The sequence below is a fragment of the Populus alba genome, chromosome 16, assembly GCF_005239225.2.
Source record: "Populus alba chromosome 16, ASM523922v2, whole genome shotgun sequence".
Classification (NCBI taxonomy): domain Eukaryota; kingdom Viridiplantae; phylum Streptophyta; class Magnoliopsida; order Malpighiales; family Salicaceae; genus Populus; species Populus alba.
Window position 1 is genome coordinate 2,446,468 of NC_133299.1, and position 22,928 is coordinate 2,469,395.

The 22,928-nt window shown below is 31.8% G+C and overlaps 2 protein-coding genes across 2 annotated transcripts; one reads left to right on the plus strand and one right to left on the minus strand.

The window, feature by feature from the left end:
• Positions 1-1,255: 1,255 nt before the first annotated feature.
• Positions 1,256-7,054, minus strand: LOC118033293 (stomatal closure-related actin-binding protein 2). The gene is made up of 13 exons (XM_035038224.2): positions 6,748-7,054; positions 5,479-5,781; positions 5,066-5,194; positions 4,675-4,767; positions 4,155-4,301; positions 3,719-3,787; positions 3,419-3,502; positions 3,008-3,188; positions 2,464-2,580; positions 2,226-2,284; positions 1,907-2,041; positions 1,643-1,795; positions 1,256-1,522 (listed from the first exon to the last, which is right to left on the minus strand). Exons 2-13 carry the CDS (start codon positions 5,761-5,763, stop codon positions 1,490-1,492), a joined length of 1,485 nt encoding a protein of 494 aa, XP_034894115.1. The 5' UTR covers positions 5,764-5,781; positions 6,748-7,054; the 3' UTR covers positions 1,256-1,489.
• Positions 7,055-19,528: 12,474 nt separating this feature from the next.
• LOC118033292 (tubulin beta-5 chain) lies at positions 19,529-22,928 on the plus strand. Its single transcript, XM_035038223.2, has 4 exons — positions 19,529-19,687; positions 20,315-20,716; positions 20,791-21,060; positions 21,914-22,928. The coding sequence occupies exons 2-4, from the start codon at positions 20,323-20,325 to the stop codon at positions 22,594-22,596; spliced, it is 1,347 nt and encodes a 448-aa protein (XP_034894114.1). The 5' UTR covers positions 19,529-19,687; positions 20,315-20,322; the 3' UTR covers positions 22,597-22,928.

Below are 22,928 nucleotides of genomic sequence, written 5' to 3' on the forward strand. Positions count from 1 at the left end.
CTCATATCTCAGGTCACGAGTTAGTCGGGTTAACATATGTTGACTTGGTTTCTTTTTAAATTGATTTTTTATTCGATTTTATTCCTTGCCATTAAATTATTAACCCTCGAGCATTGTCATTTTTTCCACCTTTCTTTACGCAGGGTTATCCTAGATGTAGGATGGTCAAGCATCTCAGTGTCTCCTCCACAAATAAGCAGCTGGTCTAGCTCGATGGTGGTTAAAGTGGCGCATGTAGCCTTTTGTTTTTTTTTCTTTATCCTTCTCTCCTACTTGAATTTAGTGTTGGTCTTAAAAAAAAAAAAAATCAAAGCAACCCCTAGGGTTTGTTATACTTAAGATTTCATCCTTATTCTCTTCACTACAATTTTTAAAATTTAAAATAATTTATGGAATTAAAGGGTTTTTTCAATTCCACCATTGTTCTCTTTATTGCAAACTTTTTAATTAAGAATATTTTATTCAATTAAGATTTTTTTTTTAATTTCACCCCAATAAATATATTCACTTATTAGATTTGGTTCTTGTTCTTTTTATTGTGATTTTTTTAGATGGTTTTTGCAATTTGTTTTTTAGCAATTGCATCATTCTTTTGTTTTTTTTCCTGACAAATCCATTTTTTTTAATTTGTTTTATTATTTTGACCTTGCAAGATATTTTTAGATTGATTTTTTTTTAATTTCATTATCCAATATTTATTTTGATAGGTGTTAAGCGTTTTAGTTGAGTCCGAGTCTAGAATTTAACAGTTTAGAAGTTTAAGAAATTAACTCTGATTTATGAAGTTGACACAAACACAAGTTTTCGTGGTTTTTTTTGCTTTTTTGAAAGCTTTTTTTTCCATCCTTTATCATTGTCTTCATATTTATTTTGCAAAAAAAAATAAAAATCCATAGCATAACTTGAACCGCGTATTCTAACCACTCCTGAGCATATTGTTACAGTTTCTTTTTAAAATATTTTTTCGCTCAAAAATATATTAAAATAATATTTTTTATTTTAAAAAAATTATTTTTAATATCACCATAACAAAATATTTAAATCAAACAAATATTAACTTTTTTAAAAAAAAATAAATAAAAAATATAAGCATTAGCGCCATAGATTTGTGCCGTGCGGACTTTGCTTGGTATATGAATAAGGCTTGCAAAGTGAAATTACGAACCTAAACAAGGTCTTTAAACGTTTTGCTTGTGATTGCTTTGAGAGGTGATTATAATTTGCATTCATGCTACAAATGACAAGCCAAATCCCGTGCACAGAGGAACGAAGCAAACAATAAAAAATGGTGAATTTGTTACAACAGACGATTAGGCAAACAAAAAACTATGCCTAAAACGACAGCAACCAGATTAGTAGAAGCCCAAATACAATCAGAAAGGTGTATTCTTCTTCGCCATGGCAAACACACACACAATCACTCAAGCTATGGCAACCTGAATAAACTCACATCTTGTTAAGAAAAACACTTGGTCAGTTACTTTTCCTTCTATACTTGATCTTCTGGTCCTGCAAGTATGACCTGTAATTGCAAGCTAACCGTGAGGGACGAGAGCGTTTTCCAGCTATCAGGAAAGGGGACTGAACTTTTAATGCTAAAAAGATTATCTTGGCATGTAAAATAGAAAGAATAAAAAAGTACCCCGTTGCAATCATAAGCGTATTTCCGGGCAAGCATTATCGCTGCATTCCTGTCTCGCTCTGATTCAAATGTTAATACAAATGAAAGGCTCTTCCTTGGTTGCCAAAACAAGGACCTTGCAGCAGTGTTGGCATTGGTTCTAACTCCACACAACTGCAGGTAGATAAGGGCTATGATCAAAGAGGTACAACATACTTATTGGCAGCGTTTTGAGTTTGTCGGTCATGTCATTTTACAGTAGTCCCGCGTAGGAAGAACAAGTACCTGCATCGACGCTGAATAAATTTCTCTAGCCTTTGTAATCCACCCTCTGCAAAGCTTTAGCCTCATCTTTCCCACATTAAACACATGAACAGAATGTGATGGATGATCTTGTCCATTCATCTGGGAAATAACCACCTGCATTCCATGAAATGCCAAAGCCAAGTAAAAACAAGTGGAACCCATGAAATATCATCCTATGAGTGCACTTATTCTAATGGGTGTGTTTGCTTTTTGTGGATGACCATAATACATGTTATTGCAATACAATAACAAGCATAAAATGGAAAAAATAGGAAAGTGAAAGAACAAGGCTACATACGCTGAATTCACAGCTAGATTTTCTCAAAAGATTCTCTACATGGGTTGCCAATCCTGCAGCTGTTACAAGTAATTTGATACATTAGTATAGATGTTGCAAGCATCAATGATAATAGAGCCCTTTCTAGCAATCTGATACGGATTAAAAGAAAACAATAAGAACAGCAGGGATGAGGTAATGGACAGCCACAGAACAATATTGTTTATTGACAGAAAAATAATTCATAACTAACACCAACCAGGTTCAATGGGACCGGAAGTTGTCACGATGACTTTCAGGCCATTTGAAACAATGTCTACTTGCAATACTCGGCCAACATCAAAGGGTTCAGGAGCATAAAAAGTTTTATTGGCACCTGTAGAGTCAAAATATTGAATTATGCAAGATGGAGAGGGATGTAAGATAACAAACGTAAAGGCTCTTGAAACATCTCAACCACCGTCTTTAAGATTAAAGGGAAGCATAAAAATTTAGAACACGGATAAATTCATCAATGCTTGGAATGCCTACTGAATTTCATCACTGATGACACAATCTAGGATTGTGCTTAAGGGGGGCTTAAGGCTTAACTGAAACCCTAATTGTCCTAAAGAATATTCCAGATGAAGCACCATGAGCTATGAAATCATTTTTAATGCCAGTAGAGCACTCTGCTTCTGGACGGACTTCTTGAACCTCAGTTAAAAGGGAGGAAACAAAGGAAAGCAAAACAAAACAAAATATATTACAAAATAATCATAGACCTAGATGTGCTACAAAATCATGTTATATGAATTGAATACCTGAAATAACTTCATTTTGGCTGTCTTCAGATGATACACGGTACCACTGAACTGAACACTTGGAAAGGGGTGGAGAACTATCTGAACGAGGCTTGAGTTGTAGAGATGAACCTAGAGTTTCAGAACCATCTAGGACATATGGAGCGGATTTATTTTGCTCAGCTCTCTTGCTCTTTGCCAGCTATAAAGGAAAAGGAAACCGTGCACACAATACACAAACTCAGTTTTCGATGATTTCAATATCATGTTAGTATGGAACAGGTGCTAATATTACACAGCAAGTATGACATGAACTGAACATTTCAGCATTAAAAAATGTATAAGAAGAAAATTATATCATATCAGCCAAAGCAAATAGTGTGAAAGAAATTGTTTTCATGAGAAATAAGTTTATGACAACATTAAACAAACCTCTTTCTGAAGTTTAACTGAAACTACAGATTTCTCCCGAATTTGATTTCGTAGAGCACGAAGCTCATGCTCCATGTCGATAACCTGCAAAAGCATTATTGCTTTATAGTCAATAAAATATTGTTAAATAAATCCATTACACTGTCACAACTGGATAATCTGAGCAATGTGCATAAAATGTGGCTAGAGGTAAGAACACGAGGCTAATATTAAATTACCATCAATAGATCCCTGTAATAATAAAACAGATCCATCAATATCCTATCTGCTATCACGGGTAAATAGAGAAAATTAATGTACCTTGCTTGGCTGATGCAATAATTTAATTCGTCTAGCCTCTTGAACCTCCTCAACTAGTTCCTCCACATCCTGCAATAGCAAGCATTGATAGTCATCTCATGTTCCAATTGATATTGCAGACCTTGTACTTGTATGGTTATAAGCAATCGATAGTCATCTCATGTTCCAGTTGATATTGCAGACCTTGTACTTATATGGTTATATGCAAAATGTTATTGTTGTGGCTGTATAAAGATGATATAGCTAAGCTTCCAGAGGAAAGGTATATCAGTCTATCAGATATCCATGATAAATTCCAGCATTGCAGTGAACAAAATTATGCAAAATCATGTTTACATGAAGAATATTCAATTATCACAATAAGGCAGTACAGTTTAGTTTGTTGGGGGTGCAACAAATAATTTAACAGAAGACATTTAATGATGAAAGAACTCACAGCAGCCTGGTTTTTTGAATTTTGAGCGTCCCTTTCTTCTTCATCCAAGGCTTCTCCAATCCTTTGCACAACTGCTCTGGCACTTTCAATTTCAGCACAAGCAAAAGATTTCTCTTGGTTCACTAACTTTTTAGCATCTTCAGAAGCCTGTAGACATAAATAAAATATAACTTCATATAATTAAGGATTTTAGAAGGTTGGCAAGGAAAAGCTCTATAAGAAGTGCATTTACACAAGGTTTTCACGAGCACGAATTACAGAAACTTCATCAATCAAAAGGGGAGCATTAGGACAGCAACTCTAAGGCATTATTCAAGGATTAACGATGATTAGGCCATTAGGATGAGAATCACATGGTATCCTAAGTGATACTCAAAGTCTAGACCCATCCTGTGTTTGATTTATTAAGCAACATAGGAAACTAAAGGGAAATTCCATGCTCTAAATCATGAAAGGCACCAGATAATATATCTATCGCAAAAAAGAACCTCTACGCAAATTTACAACACTATCGACTAACCTGTTTAAGAAAGTTAGCCAGCTTTTTCACTTCAAATTTTTCTTGAATTAATTCTCCTTCTTTTTGAGTCAGTTTGACTGCTAATGCCTCCACCTGCATAAAAGATTATAGTTGACAACAATTACCATATTGCAAATGTAGAACAGAATAAGATATGCATTCAAGTGCACTTGCAAGAAGACTTCTTTGGGTATTTTAAAGAGACACAAGTGGTAACAAAAACACCAAAATACAATTGGAAGCTTAAATAGGTAATGAAATTGTAGAAGGGTGTTGAAATGCATGTTGAAAATATCAAACACATGTTACTATTTGAAACATACAAAAGACTGTCTGCCTATCAACTGCTTTTCTACAGAAAAGGAAATGGAAAGGTGGGGAAAATACAGACCATAGAGATGGCTTTCTCCACATCTTCCTTGTTTCGCCCTGCCATACGACCTCTTAAAGATTCCAGGGCATCTCTAAGCTTCTTTAAAAGAACATGTCCTTCCAAAGAAGCCACCTCTCTAAGCTTTGCCTGAATTTTAGAGAAACAACTACAAATAAATTTTTCATAGATCCACATCAGAAGTTCATACTCTTTTAAGACAAGAAGAAACGGCATGGTAAAAGCTAGCAGAAAGGGAAAGGGCAGATGGCCTCTGATTAAGCTAAGTAAACACAAGATATAGATTTCAGTTGCAGATTCAGGCTGTGTTTAATTTTAGAAAAGTATTCCTCATTTGTGCAAATCCATGAGTTTGTGCCATGCATAAATAAAAAGAAAATGGATAAAGCCATATAGAGTCAAAGTTCAAGAACCTCTTCGGCCAACTTTGCTGCAGCAGTCAAGTTCTTGTCGAATTTACAAGCAAGGTCGCGAACTGAGAGTCGCTTGTGTTGATCTGACAGCTGTGTGGTTTCCTGTTCGACAACCTCCTTTAAAGATGGACCCTTGTTGTCCTCTTTTGGCTCTTCCAAAATCTGATTATCAGGTCCTAATTTATATTTTGGAAACCCATCAGAAGCAAAGCTCACATCAGCTGAAACAGGAAAAATTACTTCTCCCTTCATATTTTCCTCAATTTCAGGACTTATCTTCGTCATTTCTGCTAGATTAGGTTCCTGCTCACCATAAGCCAGTCCGAAAAAACATCATCAAACTTTAAACCTTGAATAAGAGAAAAATCTAAAGACACGTTGAAATTTCAAATCTCGTCAAATTTCACAGCACAAACCTCCAGATGATTGTGCAAATTAAGAAACCATAGAAATGCACTTTAAAGTATAACATGTTCTGAGAAGGCAGCGTATAATCTAGCAAAAGTCTTGATCAATCATATTTAATTGTATCAGAAATTACAAAAGAAAACCGAGGGAATTATTATTCAAATGCATGAAGGCAAAAGGAGTTGAAGAGAAGGAAGGGCCATATATTACGTAGAGTAAAGATGCAAGAAATCGATGGTTAATTTTACAAATTAAGCGGAAACTCAATTCGCTAATGCCCACAAGTACCAAGTCTCACAAATCAAATGCAATTACTAAGCACCAAACTTCAAATAACTTCATTTAAAGAACAGAATATTCATCGATCTGCAGCAACTCTGATCTCCAATTTCCAACACAAAACTTTCCAAGCTACTCTAATGATTCAAAAGAACATGATAGATAGACAGAAAATAAAAACCTCTTATTTTTCCAGCTCAATATTACAACCATGAAACAAAAGGAGAGACTACTGTCATCCTAGTAAAGCTTTTAATAAAAGAAGGAAACAAATTAGTCCATAAAAGTATGTTCCTTACTTGTACTTGCAGTCACCAAGTGTCTGTTCTTAACTACATTTCAACAACTCCAACCCACATTACCAAATTTCTACACACAACAAATTCTTCACCAATCAAAACCTAAACTTTCTTCAGAAAAGTAAAACACGTTCCAAATTATAAAGCAACACTCAAGATCACAGCCAAGATCAAAACTTTGCAACCAAAAATCATAAACTGAGCACCAACCGTTACTCTATAAACCAAATGATGAAAACCCAGATGAATAAAACAAAGAAAAGAAGCTAAAAGAAGCACTTACAGAGATAACAGCACAATGTGTGACCAAACCTCAAAAATATGCTTAACACCAGCACATGAAAGAAAGATTCTTGCCGCAAGTTGACACTGTGAGATTCTACAAAGAGAGCAAGATAGAGAAAGGAAGAGAATATGAAGTTAGAAGGGAAGGAGAAGAATCTAAAGAGGGTTTTTTCTTTGCTAAAAGGTAAACACTTTGTTGGGTAGCCTGACTGACTCAATTTCTATTCCTCTCTGTGTTCAGTGTTTCCTTCCTTCTCTCTCAGCAACAACAACAACAACGACGACGAATATGTCATGTTGCTGAAATGTAATATTTTGTGTTATAAAAGACAGTGTGTGTGGTCAAATAGTTAAAAGTGAAAAGCCAAAAAGCCTGCTCTCTTCATGCGCTGGTCCCACTGGACCACCTTCTTGTTTCGGTCCTATCCCATCACCTTAGGGTTTGGGCCTTCCCCTTCTCTTTCCAGTGTGTTTGGCGGGTGGTTGGTTGGTTGAAAGATGCTTATCGAAGAAAAGCAACCTTGTTCTTGTGACCGTTCCTGACCTGATTCATGGGTTAACTTGGTGTCTTGACTTTTGCACGTGCAAAACCTAGTCCAGCTGAGGTTTTATATCGAACCGATTTTGAAATCTTTGCAGTTAGATTTTGAAATCTTTGCCCAAGACCCCTGAAATCCGATCCGATTCTCAATCTGTAATCCGAGCTTTATCCAGAGTTAACCATGGCGGTATTTTACAACCGTGCTTTATACAAGAAAAGGAGCTGTAGCTAACAACATATTCTATACAGGAATCATTATATCGACTGGCAATGATTTTTGTGATACAATAAAATGAATGAACATGCATATGTACTGTTTGGAGGTCCCCATCGAAAATGAAGTTTAAGGTATAGGCAAAACGACCTAATAAAACATAGGATGCGTCCTGATAATCAGATACCGCAGTAGAGGTCGGGAATATGCTATGCATGCAAGAGATTTAAGTACGTGAGTGTGTGTGGTCGAGAGAAAACTGTCCGTGTCAATTGTTTTTGCTGGACTCTCTTGGAATTTGGCTAAAAACACAACCTCTGTTTAAAAAATATTAATTTGAGATAAATAAAAAATTTTAATTTTTTTAAAAATATTTTTGAAATACAAAACCAAACAGAATTTTTTAAAGTTGCCGATTCAAAAATCAATATGGATTATCAGGTTATTAAATCACCATATATATTTTCGGTCAATTAAATATATAATTTTTATCAAAACATATTATTTGAATTTTTTTAATATTTAATTTTGACTTGAAAAAATTTTGATCAAGTCAATCAGAATTATAATTTAACTTAACTGGACATTTAGGTTTGGCTAAATTAATTTCAAAATGGGTTAATTTTCCAAGTCAGCCCGTAAGAACCAACCAAATTGAATAATTATTTTATTTAATAATAAGATAAAAACTATAACCAAATACAAAAAAAAAAAAAAACGACAAACCATGCATGTGAAACAAAACGATATTAGAGGTTCTGAAGACTTGGTTGTTGAAAAGAAACAAAAGAACAGAAAAAATAACACTTGGAAGAGACTTGAGATGAAGGATTCAGTGTTTTCCATTTTCATTTCTTTCTTTAACTTCTTGCTCACTTTATGGGAGGCTCCATGATACATGCACAGGTGCACGATGCCATACAATCCAAACATGTCCGCAACAAATTTAATTACACAAAAAAATAAAATCAAGCCACTTTTTATAATATACATTAGACGACAACTGTGTGTGTTTGTACTAGGTGGTGGTTAAACAAGTCTTAATCATCGTTAATTAGATAGGTAAACAACCGTTTTGTTACTTTATAGGAGCTTATGCAAGAAACTTCTTTAAATTCTAAATTGAAATCATAATCCAATCAAAAAGTGTCATTTGCACGCATTATATACAGTTGTCAATTATCAATCATTTTTATTAAAATGAAAATATTGCATCTTCTAATAAGCTTCGTTTGAGTTTAACCAAATCAATCAAGTTAATATTCTTCTCATAATATCTTATCCAATTTAATTCAATATTTTTGAGTTTAATCTGTTAGATTTTACCTAGTTTAATAGCTATGTTTTGAATAATATAAAAGGAGCATTAAAGTTGCTTGAGAAATAAGGTACAATGTTTGAAATGATGTTGAGTACGAAAATGTAACGGCTAATTAATTTGATAATGTGTGCTTGAAGCCCTAGAGCTTTATGAGTTTATGGTAAACACAGAATATTGTTTGTTTATTGATGGCGAGTGGGGGAACAACTGGTAGGTGATATTGGAGAAGCTCAAATGTCTCTGATCAGCTAATTAAAGTGGGAGCTTTGAAAGTATGATTAGGGTTTAACAAACTATACCCCATGAATCCCAAGGATTGTGCCCTAACTCGCCTACTTTGTTGGTCTTGTGGGGCTCTGGGTTTCTCATTACCCATTATTCCCAATCTTTTTCCCCGATCCTTTCAGATTGTGTCAAAAGGTATGTAGATTACTAAACAAAACCATGGAATCATATTTTAAGAAATCTTTCTCTGATGATTGTTGATTGAGATTTTCTGTCCAAGATGGTATGCCATTTTTTGGTTTGGGGGTGGAATTATAAAGGAAATTCATTGATTAAGTGTTTGTTTGAAATTATGTTTTAAAAATGCTTATTGATTTGAAAAATATTAAATTTATATTTTTTTTTAGTGTTTTATGATAATTTTGATGTGTCGATGTAAAATATTAAAAAAAGTAAAAAAAAAATATTTTAATGTATTTTTAAATTAAAAAACACTTTTAAAAAATATCTTAAATTACAATATCAAACACACATTAAATATTTGCCCGTTTGAGCTTATAATTTTTTTAGATTATCCGTTACTGCAACTTAATTTGTATGTGTTAAATCTTTATTTTATTATTGGACAAAGTCAATTTGCTTTGGGTGATGTTTTTTTTTTAGTGTTTTACGATGATTTTGATGTGTCGATGTAAAATATTAAAAAAATTTAAAAAATTATTTTAATATATTTTTAAATAAAAAATACTTTTAAAAAAATATCTTAAATTACAATATCAAACACACATTAAATATTTGCCATTTGAGCTTATAATTTTTTTAGATTATCTGTTACTGTAACTTTGTATGTATTAAATCTTTATTTTATTATTTGACAAAGTCAATTTATTTTTTCAAACTCCAACCAATAACTAGAACTTATATAATAAAGCACCGAACTTTAAGCCAATCAAAATGTATGTTAAGTTGCCAAAGTATCATAACACAAACTATATTTTAAAATCCAAACCCTTAACGTCAATGAAAACCAATATATATATATATATATATATATATATAACTACGGTCCAAAATCTTTTTTCTTCCTCTAACTTTCATTATCTTTTTAGGTATTTTAGTATTACAGAAAGGGAAAAAAAAATCATAAACCTTGAATTCTAGAAGGGGGTTGATTTGGGTTCGAGCTAGGAAGAATCAACATCACCCAAAGCAAGTCCCACCTTCAACACAATCGATCTTGCCAGCTATTTAAGCCTGCAAGTCCCTTTCTTCCTTTTCCCTTTCACTTTTCTTTTCGGGTCTTGAAAGCAATTATGGAGGATGGATGCTAGATGGCTTGAAGCAAGAAGCTAGCCTCTTTTTTCTACTTGCGAAGAGGAAGTGCATTATCTTATTGCAAAGGCATCGAAATGTTCGTAAAATATCCTCAACACCTCCACATGGTAGGGTCCAAATCCCAGCCTGCATGGGTTATTCTCGATATAGGTCAGATCTGTTTATTTCTGTGTTTTAAAAATATTTTTAAAAAAATTTAAATTTATTTTATTTTTTATTAACTTTAAATTAATATATTTTTATTATTTTCAAATTATTTTCATATGTTAATGTCAAAAATAATTTTTTAAAAATAAAAAATATATTATTAATATATATATTTTGATATAAATAATTATTTAAAAAACAAAAACATAACAATTCTATCAAATAAACTCTACGTAATATATAGAGGTCATGCCCTCTTGGTGATGTTGGCACTTGGGCAACAGTTTTGCCTGACAATTTGTCAATGATTCCTGTTTAAAGTTGATGAAGAGGCAAATTTTATCATGCAAAAAGGTTTTTGGCCCTGTAGAGGTGATTGATTTTCTTTGAAAATCAAGCTGTCCATACCTATGCCATGTCCAAGGAAGCATGAGCTTGCACAGTAACGCATGGTTCCAAAAGTCAGTCTTTGTCTTTAAGACTTGCATTAAAGATTTTTCATTTTGAAGTAACCATTTGTATGGCTTAATTTCTTTTCTAAAAACTTATGGTAGTAATCATATCCATAGTTGGCATTTGGACAAAGGTGATTGGACGTGATTTTCTTGAAAAAATAAAAACATAATAGTCCTTGTTAGTTTTGGAAGCTTTAGAGGTTACCCTTCTACTTATTAAAGAAGCATTTCAATTTAAAAACTTAATTTGTTAAATGATATCTTAAGATATAATTTATATTATTCTTTAACACATCCTCTCAAGTAAAAATTTTTGGGCTTGAAACTTACACAGGGATCTATATTATTTTGTGTTTAAATTTTATCAAATAAATAAGGATATTGAGGTTCAAACTTGTGATTGCTTGGTCATCAAAAACTCTCATACCATGTCAAAAAACCAATTCAACCCAAAAGCTTAAGCTATTAGGTAAAATCTCAATATATGATTTATATTATTTTATAATATTTTTTTTATTATTTTTCCGTCGAAGCTTGCCTATTATTCCATGACATGTCTAAGAAAGAATTTTTTTTAAAAAATATAATATATATAGTTTCATATGGAATTTTCATTTAAATAGTGGGGGTGCTATTTTGTGTTTTTTATTGCAATAGCTTCCTTTTCTAATTCGATTTTAATAAGATGTAATTTTTTTTAAAAAAAAAACTAGTCTTAAATATCAGAGTTATAATATTTTGCATTATAATATGTTTACAAAATAGTTGTTTGTTTTTACTCTTCTTAACTGGAAATTCTAGCTCTACCTCTATATATGGTGAACTTTTTTTATCAACCTATAAAATCTTTTTATTGTAGGGTTCTATATATTATCACCACCATACGATCTTAACTAAATAAAGCCAACTAGATTTCCGCGCACATAATTTAATTAAAATTATGTATATTAAAATCTTCACTGGCTGGCATTTTAATTGTTGATTAATTAGGATCATGTCTTTATTCCCTTACTAACCTAGCTTCTTGAAGGTGGGTTTGGTTCAAGTTAATTTCTCTCTTCAATACATACAAGAGGAAAATAGCAAGAGCAGTTGACATAATTAGAGCATACATAACCACAAACCAGCAAAAAGATAATATTTATAATTAGCATCGCCTTATCTTAACAAAGTATCAAACTAAAATATTTAATCAAATTCGCTGTCAGAATCATTAAAGATTCATAATATATATATATATATATATATATATATATATATATATATAAAGTCTTCACTAGAGTCCAGAGAAGTATAATTTCTAACGTGAAAAAACGGTCACATGAGAGGAATCTCAGCTTGAGCGGCCACATTGTCAAAGGTTTTCCGTGCTCCACCTCTTAGTTTTCATCTACTTTTAAGATTTTGCTTGTCTCGATTTTCAACACATAACATGTTATGGCTATTGCAACATTGAATTCCTTTTCTCTTCTCTTCTGATCTTCTTTTCTTTTCTTCTTTAATTCTCATCTCCATTAATATTATTTCTTGAAGAGTTAAAGTTTAGAGGTCTCACTATTTACTTCTTATGTATATAATGATATATTTATATTTAATTAGTCTTATTTATAAAGGTATTTTGATTTTTGATTTTTCCACATTGGTGTGTGAGAGATGCTTTAAATGTATGTTTTATGTTTAGTTAATATTTCAAGATATATAAAAAAGACAGAAACGTGTTTTTGTTAAAGTACGAGAAATAAAGTGATTTTTTGTATTTTTATAACATGAAGTGGAGAGAGATATTTCTATGATATCTTTACTTCTTTTGTTATTAAATAATAAACAACTGCAAGTTCGATCCTTGCGACCGTCCCGAGTTCGATCCTCGTTGTGCACCAGCCTGTCACCCCCTTGGTGCCTTACATGTCTACTGGGCTTGCAAGATGTTCAGTATATCCTGGGTATTAGTTGTGGTGCACGTAAGCTGGCTCGAATACCCTAAGGTCATCAAAAAAAAAAAAATAAAAAAATAAACAAATACTAGCTAAATGCTAAGGACTGGATGTTTTCATATTGGATGTATAATCATTGTTACCTTTTCTTCAATTATGCATGTTGCTTTTATATAATAATCTTATTGGATCCAATAAAATCCATGACTTTGAGTCATGTTATTTTTTTTTTCTATTTTTAAAATACAACTACAACATCCAAGCATTGTTTATTTTAATTTACAAAAAATTCAACTTGGCCAGCAGTGAATCACGGGTGGCCTATCCAATAAACAGTAGTATTAGGGATATATGATGTCATGGTGAGCGATGCATTAGAAAGAGAAGAACAGTACTATATGAATAATCATTGACCTTATTTAGAAAGGAATGCTTCTCCTAACAGCCATTGTTATTGACAACTCCTCCATTTTTTTCCCGCTGATTAAGCAACAAATGTAGCTATAATGAATTTGACCTTAGGGATTAATCCCTTCTTCTCTCTTTACTTGTTGGATGCTTATTGTCTCTTCAACAATCAATGGTTTTGCCATTAAAAAAGATTTCACAGCAAAGTGGGACCATCTTGAGCATTAACCATCATCTTAAGGCTAGCTTCTGCCATTATCAATATATTGCGCAAAAGAAAAAGAAAATAATGTTTCACTCTAACGATTATAATATTATTTTATTTTTCTATTATATTAAAATAATATTTTATAATATTTAGGTATTATTTTATTTTTCTATTATTAACAGATATAATTTTATTATATTTTTTAATATGTAATTATCGATTTTTTGATTTATTATTATATGTTACTAGAAGTCAAAAAACATATTAATAATACCTATACATTAATTATTTTGTGTTAAAAAAAATTATTCAACCTACATATAGGACGAGTCAAATAGATATGTTGACACTTTTTTTTTTTTTTATATTTATTGACATATATCATTCTTGATTTTATTTAATTAAATATATGTATGGAATTTTTAATTTAGTATTATATTTTTTTTGTAAAAAAAAAAAACATTTTAGAAGTTAATGTTTTTTTTTATCAAAATAATATTATCCAACTTGAAACAAAGCGCAAGTATAAAACTAGTAGTAATCTAATCTAGTTTGGAGTACAAACTAGAAAAAAAAAATATAAGTTATTAATTTATTATGTTAATTCACAAGATATTAGCTCAATCTAATCCAATTATCTTTTATCAAAATAAAGTTATTATTGATACTGACCTGAGTTTAGTCAAATCATGAATTAACTTGCTAAATTAACCGAATTAATATCTTTTTAATTCAAATTAAAACCCCACTTGGATCAAGCTCAAGGTTACATATTCCTGAGTCGACCTACGACAAGTTTAATAACAACGTTTTTGCAGCTATGATGGAGGGTTGGCGAGTCGTTGAACACTTGGACTTGATAAATGGCACTTTGGAGAAGAGAAGAGAGAAGGGGTCTGGAGCACCTTGGAAGTTAATTGGGCCCAACTGTGGGCTGGCATGAGGTGATAATCGGTCCCCTGAAAAGCCCATTGCAGTGTTCCAAGGAAATGAGATCCTTGTCTCTCGTTCTATGGGAGTAGATCATCTCAGGTCCCCAAGGGCCTCAGGCCAGAAATTCCACGGCCCATGTAATAACACAGTTGCAATTGTTTTGTGCAGGTGGGAGATAAATACATCTTGTCGGTTTATGGTATAGAATATTCGTCAAATTTGTGCAACAAAATTTTATTGCCCAGCAGAGACAGTGACGTTACTCCTACTCCACCAAAGAAGTACAAGAAGATGCACCATCACACCATCCACGATAATAATACATGCTCATTACAAAAATATATGTGAGAGCATGATCATTATTTTTTTTTTTAAATATTTTTTTTAAAAAAAAAATTATTTTAATATAAACACATCAAAATAATAATAATAATAAATAATTTTAAACATAAACAAATTAATTTTAATAAACCTCTACTTAAGTATACTTGATTGCACTCATCCAATCAATAACAAATGAGATTGAATTCTGAAAAGTATAGCTTAATCTAAATTTATTTTCTAAAAATTATCAGTTTAAACGTCACAAATCTTAGGATTATTAGAAGTTTATTTAGTCATTAATTTTAGAGTCTTGAGGAATTAATCGAGGTGTGTGTAAATTAGTCCAGATATTTATAATTAAAAAATCAACAACAATAAGATAGATATTATAACATCGTTAGTGGGAATAGAGGAAAAACAAAAATCTAGACAACCTAAGTACTATTGATTTACTAGACTTAAACATTGATAGATTAATAAATGATTAAACGAATTTGATTTGTTGGGCACGAGAAAGCATCATATATATGAATATATTTTTTATTTTAGCATGTAAAATAAATTCTCCTTTTTCCATTATTTTAGGACACCAATCATGTCCATAACTCTCATTTGAGCTGTGTAAAAATAAGTTTTTAAAATATTTTATATGCATAGATTTGGATGGTAAATGTATTTGTTATTATGTTCTCTAATTTTAATACAAAACAAGAATGTTAAAAATATTTTTTTTTTTATAAACACATTTATCCAAACATGAATAACATATAAATATATAGTTTTAAAACCTTGCACGGAACTCTACCTAGCCCAAAATTGAGTAAGAAGTCAGCTGGGTTGATTTAGTTTGTTTTTTAAAATAAAATTATTTTAAAAAAATTGAGTTTTTTCACCGAGCCGAACTTATATATATTTAAAAGATGAGCCGTTAACTTAAGACACGGGACATATCCAAAAAGACACAGATGCTTAAAGTTTAAACCCCAACCCAAGCAGGCAAGCAATCAGTATCATATTTTACACCATAGATCTGATCTCCATTTTTAACTAGAGGACGTGGTTAATGTTTAACTATGGTTAAAAGAGTGGGATTTGTTAACTTTCGCAAGCCTTTTCGGTGTGTGATTGGTTGGCAGGGTGGCAGGGTCACATGTCCTCGAGACTTGCTTCATGTGACTTGCTGCTATTTCCTACAACAGTTGTGTGACTTGTGTCCCTTTCCTTGTTCCTGGGAACAGTATCCCCACGCGCCTTTTCAAGGTGTAAATGTACGAAAACAATATTTCCCTTTTTCTTAATAAGTATTGATATCATTATGAAAATGACATGATTATCTCTCATAATTCAACTATAATTTTTTTTCATATAATTTTTTATCATTCAATATTTCAATGGAAAATAATTTTTATATTTATAATTTTTAGTTAGATCAAATTTTAAAATTATCTTATACTTTTATCTAATACTCTTTATTATTTTCTTTAATATTAATTACAAAAATTTAAAGAAGCAAAAATTTAATCTAACAGCTCAAAAAAATTTATAAAGTATATAAATCAATAAAGAGAAGAACTAACAACTTTAAACCAAGATAATAAATGTGTCAAACCTTCTAATATCCCATTAACATATAAATGAGCCAAATATTTTAAAATTAATTTGCCTTGTATTTTGGGGTGTTTGACTCAATTTTTTGTTGATATATTTTTTAAAAATATTTTAGACCTGCAAAATCATTAAGTTTATTTATTTTTAGTTATTTATGGTGATTTTGATATTTTGATATTAAATTTTTTTTAAAAAATTAATATTTTAATATATTTTCAAGTAAAAAATTATTTTTAAAAACAACTTTTATCGCAATTTCAAACATCTTTTTCATGTTAAGAAAAATTAGTGTTTCATCCATTCACATAACATATGTATTAAAAACTTAATTTCATATATGTTTATAAAAATATCAGCTCGGACAAATAATTTGAATGTCGTAACATCGATAAAATTTGCAGCATTTACAGCTAACTGTTTCCTACACGCGCTTGAGGCGCCGGTTTTTTTTTTTATCAGAAAAAGAAGAAAAAAAGAAAATTAGATTGCCCGATAGCATTGATTGCAGTTAAATATCTCAACTGTTTTTTTCTCCTGATTTACAAGAATGCCCTCTCTTGGATTGACCATTTTGCCCGTATTCCTGGCAGAAGCTCATGTCTCGTTTCCCCGTGGAATGACCATTGTGGCCACGACCATGATGCCTTTGACAAACTCTCTTTCTTTTCTATTTTTTTCTTTTTTCTTTTATCTTATATATACAATTTTATTTATGCTATCATGGTTCATATTAATTACAATCCTCTTGCTCAGGCATGAAGTGTATGTTTTGCTCGGAAATGTGGTAATTTTTATTTAAAGATATAATAATTTTTAAATACAAATCACATATTTAAAAATTAAAAAATTATAAATTATCTTCCATCCAAATACACATATCAAGTAAAGAGATACATATAAAATCCCTTATGTATAAAAAATCTCTAGAGTTATATTACTGGATATTGCCTTTCATACTAATTTTTTTCTCTTATTTTCTTTTAATTCAGCTCTTTAATATTTTTTTTTCCCCCTCAATTTCTTTCTTGTATTTTTTTTAATAATCATTCAAGTTGTTTTTAAACCGATTAGGTTGGCTAAATCACATTGGAGCGACTCCCATATAATTTAATTTTAAATTCGAGTTGAATAATAAACTAAGTTGAAAGGTTTTTCCTGCTAGTTTCAATCTTTTTCTCAAAATTATTCTATATTTTTTTTAACATGAATGTTTTTGAATTGGACAAATTAATTGAGTCATATAGAAATAATTTTTATATGATTTAATTTAAAATTTGATTCGGGTAAGAAGTTGGGTTGAAAATTTTTTTCTATCAATTTTTTTTTTAAAATTTGTTTATCCCCAAACTTTTCTTGCTGATTAATCGGGTTGTTTTTAACTTGATTAAGTGAATTAAATCATATTATAACAACACTTGAATGTTTTTATTTTTAATTCAAATTAAATAAAAAATTTCTAGTAAATTTAATAATAATACCAAATAATTCTCCTTTTCTCTAAACTAGTATTTTATAGCAGGAGCGTTGTAAAAATAAACAAGATTAAAGGCAACACGTAAGAAGCCAATCAATCTAACACTGCGATTATGTGTGAAGCCATAATCTAATTAGCTGGTAATTTGCCACTAACACGAGCTTGTGAGTCAATATCAGGAATAATCTACATGGGATCAGATATAAAAGGAAAATCTTTCTTAAATAGAGTATTTCTGGATAGATGGTCTGTGCTTTGCTGTATATTGAGCTGATTTTTTTTTTAGTGTAAAAAAATAATGTTCAAATGTTATTATTAGATTTGAAAGAATAAAAAAAAATCTACGTGACATCATAGAAAGAGCTAAAAAAAAAAAAAAAATTCATCAATCTCCTAGAATAAAAATATAAAAGAATGAAATAAAAAAAATCAATGAAAAATCCAATAATTGCTAATTGTTGCAATGTATTTGGTATTTTTCAGTTGAAAATTTCCGAGGCATTTGAATAGAAATCTTTGTTGCAATTTTCTTTTATCAAGAAAAATCAAAACTCAACAGAGATGAAGAAAATTCTCCTGGAACTCAATGGACTAGAATTTCAGATTGAAGGCTACTTTGGAATTCGTGAGCTTATTTAATAGAAATAATAGTGTGATTGTGGTTGTTTTTTAAATAATTTTTTTGTGTTAAAATATATGTTAATGATTTTTTTTATTTTTTAAAAAAATTATTTTTGACATCAGCACATCAAAATAATTTAAAAAATACTAAAAAAACATATTAATTTAAAGTTAATAAAAAAATAAAAAAATTTAATTTTTTTTAAAAATATTTTTAAAAATAGAAATAAACAATTTTATTTTTTATTTGTCATGTAAAATGTTTAATCACATCGTTTAATGAACACCCCTAACCACAAATATAAATCTCCCTCAGTGCACTATTCATTTATAATTTAATATCTTTATACTAACGTTTGTACATATAATTTTACTTTCATGATCAATTTATTTACTGTTCATATATGATATCAATTTTGTTCAATTTAGATATTATTTGATTGTTGTTTTAGAACCAAAAAAAAATTATAACAAAGAAGATATTTTCCCTTTTTTTAAAAAAAAAAATCACTCTAAAATTATCTTGCATAAATATTTATTTCACATCTCCCTGTTTATCTCTACAAATCACCTTATTTATGCTCTTTATATATATATATATATATATATCTATATTTATATTACTTTTATCTTGAAAAAACCTGCCAAACATAATTTTATATATATATATATATATATAAAATATTCTCTATTCAGAAACAAAATAAAGAAATGATATATTGCTATCTTAAAAATAATAATAAAAAAAAAACAGAAATATCAACGAAGTAAGAAACTGGTTTTTATTCGGGGACATTATCGTAATATAAAAGAAAGGACGTCGGTGAGAGATCCCTGTCTCGAAAAACATCCGTCAACTGTTTTTTTTTTCAAAATGAGCAGTCAAAGGCCATTCCTGACATTTCGGGGAAGGTCAAATCCGTCCAATAAATTAACACCAAAATTTAAAAACTCAAACCTTAATAATCACGCCCAAAAATCCCAATCTCAACCGTCCATTTCTACCATCCAACGGTACCAAACTAATCTTAAAAAAACAGGAGGGAACCAATGTATACTGTCCGATCTCACTCCCTATCCCTCACTCTCTTCAAATAACCATAAATCCTCTCTTTCAAGGGCTGTCCTTTCTCCTCACTCTCTGTTTCGCTCTCCCGTTCAAATTTTCTCTATTCTCTAAAAATCTCCAGGTAATCCTCTCTCTCTAGATCTCCAGATTTTTTTGTTCACATTGCCATTACTTCTCGTTCATTACATATATCAATTTTATTTAATTCCTGCTTTATTTTAGTGATTTTTTTTCGATTTTTCTGGTTAAATTTTGTAGATCTTGCATGCTCTTAGTCGATTAGATCTCCGGATCTTGAAAATTTTGCATATTTATTTATTTATTATTATTTTTCACTGCAACACTGCCTTCTTATACATGTATAGCGATTTTATTGATTTTTTTCAATGCTTTTTCATTATATCAGCTTATTATGGTTACAGAAGTGAGATTATAGTAACAATTTTATGCAGTTTTTGAAATCAATTCAGTTATAGTGATTTTTTTTAGATTTGATGATTTTTTTTTATTAATTTTCCTTCTACGTGGTAATTATTTTAGATCTTAACTATTTAATTGCTATTTTCACTTATTCATAGTGAGCATATAGTGATTCATGCGTTTTTTTTCTTAAACGAAAATTTATGAGTGATAGATCTGTTAGATTTTATTTTATTATATTTTATTTACTTTGCTTTCATTGGAATTATAAGATTTTTTAGCTGTGAAATTGTGCGTTGCTGATTGAAAGTGGTTTTGATTTTTGCAGAAGCGAAAATGAGAGAGATCCTTCACGTGCAAGGTGGTCAGTGCGGTAACCAGATTGGTTCCAAGTTCTGGGAAGTTGTGTGTGATGAGCATGGAATAGACCCGACTGGAAGGTATGTTGGTTCATCAGATCTGCAGTTGGAGCGTGTGAATGTGTACTACAATGAGGCTTCTTGTGGGAGGTTTGTTCCACGTGCAGTGCTTATGGACTTGGAGCCTGGTACCATGGACAGTGTTCGTACTGGTCCGTATGGGCAGATATTCAGGCCGGATAACTTTGTGTTTGGACAATCTGGTGCTGGAAACAATTGGGCTAAGGGGCATTACACTGAGGGAGCAGAACTTATTGATTCTGTTCTTGATGTTGTAAGGAAGGAGGCAGAGAACTGTGACTGTCTTCAAGGTATGATGCGCTCCTGTTTTTTAAAGTTTAAATTTTTGTGAAATGGATGTGCTGATCTGTCGTTATTTTTGCAGGTTTCCAAGTGTGCCACTCATTGGGTGGTGGAACTGGTTCGGGAATGGGCACCTTGCTCATCTCAAAAATACGTGAGGAGTACCCTGACAGGATGATGTTGACCTTCTCTGTTTTTCCCTCCCCAAAGGTTTCAGATACCGTGGTTGAGCCATACAATGCCACCCTGTCTGTGCATCAACTTGTTGAGAATGCTGATGAGTGCATGGTTCTGGATAATGAGGCTTTGTATGATATCTGCTTCAGGACTCTTAAATTGACTACTCCAAGCTGTAAGTGAAACTGAAATGACTGTAAGTTGCATCTGTCAATCGCTTTAAATTTTGTCTGAATCTAGTTTATCATGCCAGCAGTTCATCTAGTAGTTGGATTTTTTTTTTTATGTATTTTAAATATGGTTCATGTAATTGTGGATTTGTATGATTTGGCATGTTCCTTAATGACTCATTTTGTTCTATTGATCACACTTCAGTTAATTTTGTTGCTGGTTTTTGTGTACTGTATAATTGGTGCTCTTTACATTTGGTTTATGGAGATAGGTTAGCATCATGCAAAATTATGGAGTTCTGTGATTTTAGTGGAAAATGATACCCACTGGTTCCATAACTTTGAATATTTGGTTGTCGTGACTACTAGTTTTAGGTTCCCTTTTCAGTAAGCATGGGGGATTGAACAAACTTTTGCGCAGTTATATAGTTCCTTGTCGTATGCTTGTTGCTGAGGAATCGACATTGCTTTATATCTGGCGGAGGTTGTCACTATCTTTTTTCTTGGGAGGCATTGTCAGTAATTAGGGTAGAGCATTAACAAATCACAGTTTTGAGCTGCAATTTATGAGGCAGATAGGATGTTTGCAATCTTTAACATGGTGCACATAAAAAAATACAAGAACACATGAGTAGAATCTGAATCACAGTTTTGAGCTGTGATTTGTTAGGCATGTATGATGTTGGCAATCTTTAACATGCTCATAGAAAAATATAAGAACACACGAGTTGAATATGAATTTCTCACTTTGGATTTTCTTATATCCATCATTTGTGCTTGCCTTGTACTGTTGCTGTTGTAATTGTTATTTATTGGTTTCTTGGTTGTGTTAGCTCATTTGGATCATTATTCTCACAGTTGGTGATCTTAACCACTTGATTTCTGCAACCATGAGTGGTGTCACTTGCTGCCTGAGGTTCCCTGGTCAGCTCAACTCGGACCTTCGAAAGCTTGCTGTGAATCTCATTCCCTTTCCTCGTCTCCACTTCTTCATGGTTGGTTTTGCTCCTTTGACCTCTCGTGGATCCCAGCAATACCGTGCCCTCACTGTTCCAGAACTGACCCAGCAAATGTGGGATTCCAAGAATATGATGTGCGCTGCGGACCCAAGGCATGGTCGCTATCTCACTGCCTCTGCTATGTTCCGTGGCAAGATGAGCACCAAGGAAGTGGATGAGCAGATGATCAATGTCCAAAACAAGAACTCATCATACTTTGTTGAGTGGATTCCAAACAATGTGAAATCCAGTGTCTGTGACATCCCACCAAGGGGACTTGCCATGGCATCCACCTTCATTGGAAATTCCACCTCCATCCAGGAAATGTTCAGGAGAGTCAGCGAGCAATTCACTGCTATGTTCAGGAGAAAAGCTTTCTTGCATTGGTACACTGGTGAAGGTATGGATGAGATGGAGTTCACAGAAGCTGAGAGCAACATGAATGATCTTGTTTCCGAGTACCAGCAGTACCAAGATGCCACCGCTGATGAGGAGGGCGAGTATGATGACGAGGAGGAAGAGGAGGGTCAGTATGCAGAGTAGATGTGAAGGAGTGTCACAACCAAGCATGAACAATAATATCCGATGCGTATCGAAGCTTCACTATGGTATATGAAGCTCGCGTAAGTTAGCTCCGTGTATGTTATTGAAGGATATAAAATCTACTGCATTCTAGTTTTTGTATTGCGGGTAAAAGATGACGGGTTAATGAACTTCACTAGGAGATTAAGAAAAGTTCCTATTTTCTCTCTTCTAGTTAAAAAGTTCGAATATTGTTTGATGAATGGGGGAAGCTTGCTAGTGGTTAAAATCTGTTCTGTTCTGGATTTCTTTTCATTTTATTGTAATATCTAGTAATCATTGATGCTTGCATA

Excerpts from the sequence above, each read along its gene's own strand:
- LOC118033293 (XM_035038224.2), bottom strand. The coding sequence starts at position 5,763 with ATGACGAAGATAAGTCCTGAAATTGAGGAAAATATGAAGGGAGAAGTA. Across the intron at positions 3,503-3,718 it reads TATTGCATCAGCCAAGCAAG|GTTATCGACATGGAGCATGA; the intron begins GTACATTAATTT and ends ATGCTTTTGCAG. Across the intron at positions 1,523-1,642 it reads ACGCTTATGATTGCAACGGG|GTCATACTTGCAGGACCAGA; the intron begins GTACTTTTTTAT and ends TTGCAATTACAG.
- LOC118033292 (XM_035038223.2), top strand. The coding sequence starts at position 20,323 with ATGAGAGAGATCCTTCACGTGCAAGGTGGTCAGTGCGGTAACCAGATT. Across the intron at positions 20,717-20,790 it reads GAACTGTGACTGTCTTCAAG|GTTTCCAAGTGTGCCACTCA; the intron begins GTATGATGCGCT and ends TTATTTTTGCAG. Across the intron at positions 21,061-21,913 it reads TAAATTGACTACTCCAAGCT|TTGGTGATCTTAACCACTTG; the intron begins GTAAGTGAAACT and ends TTATTCTCACAG.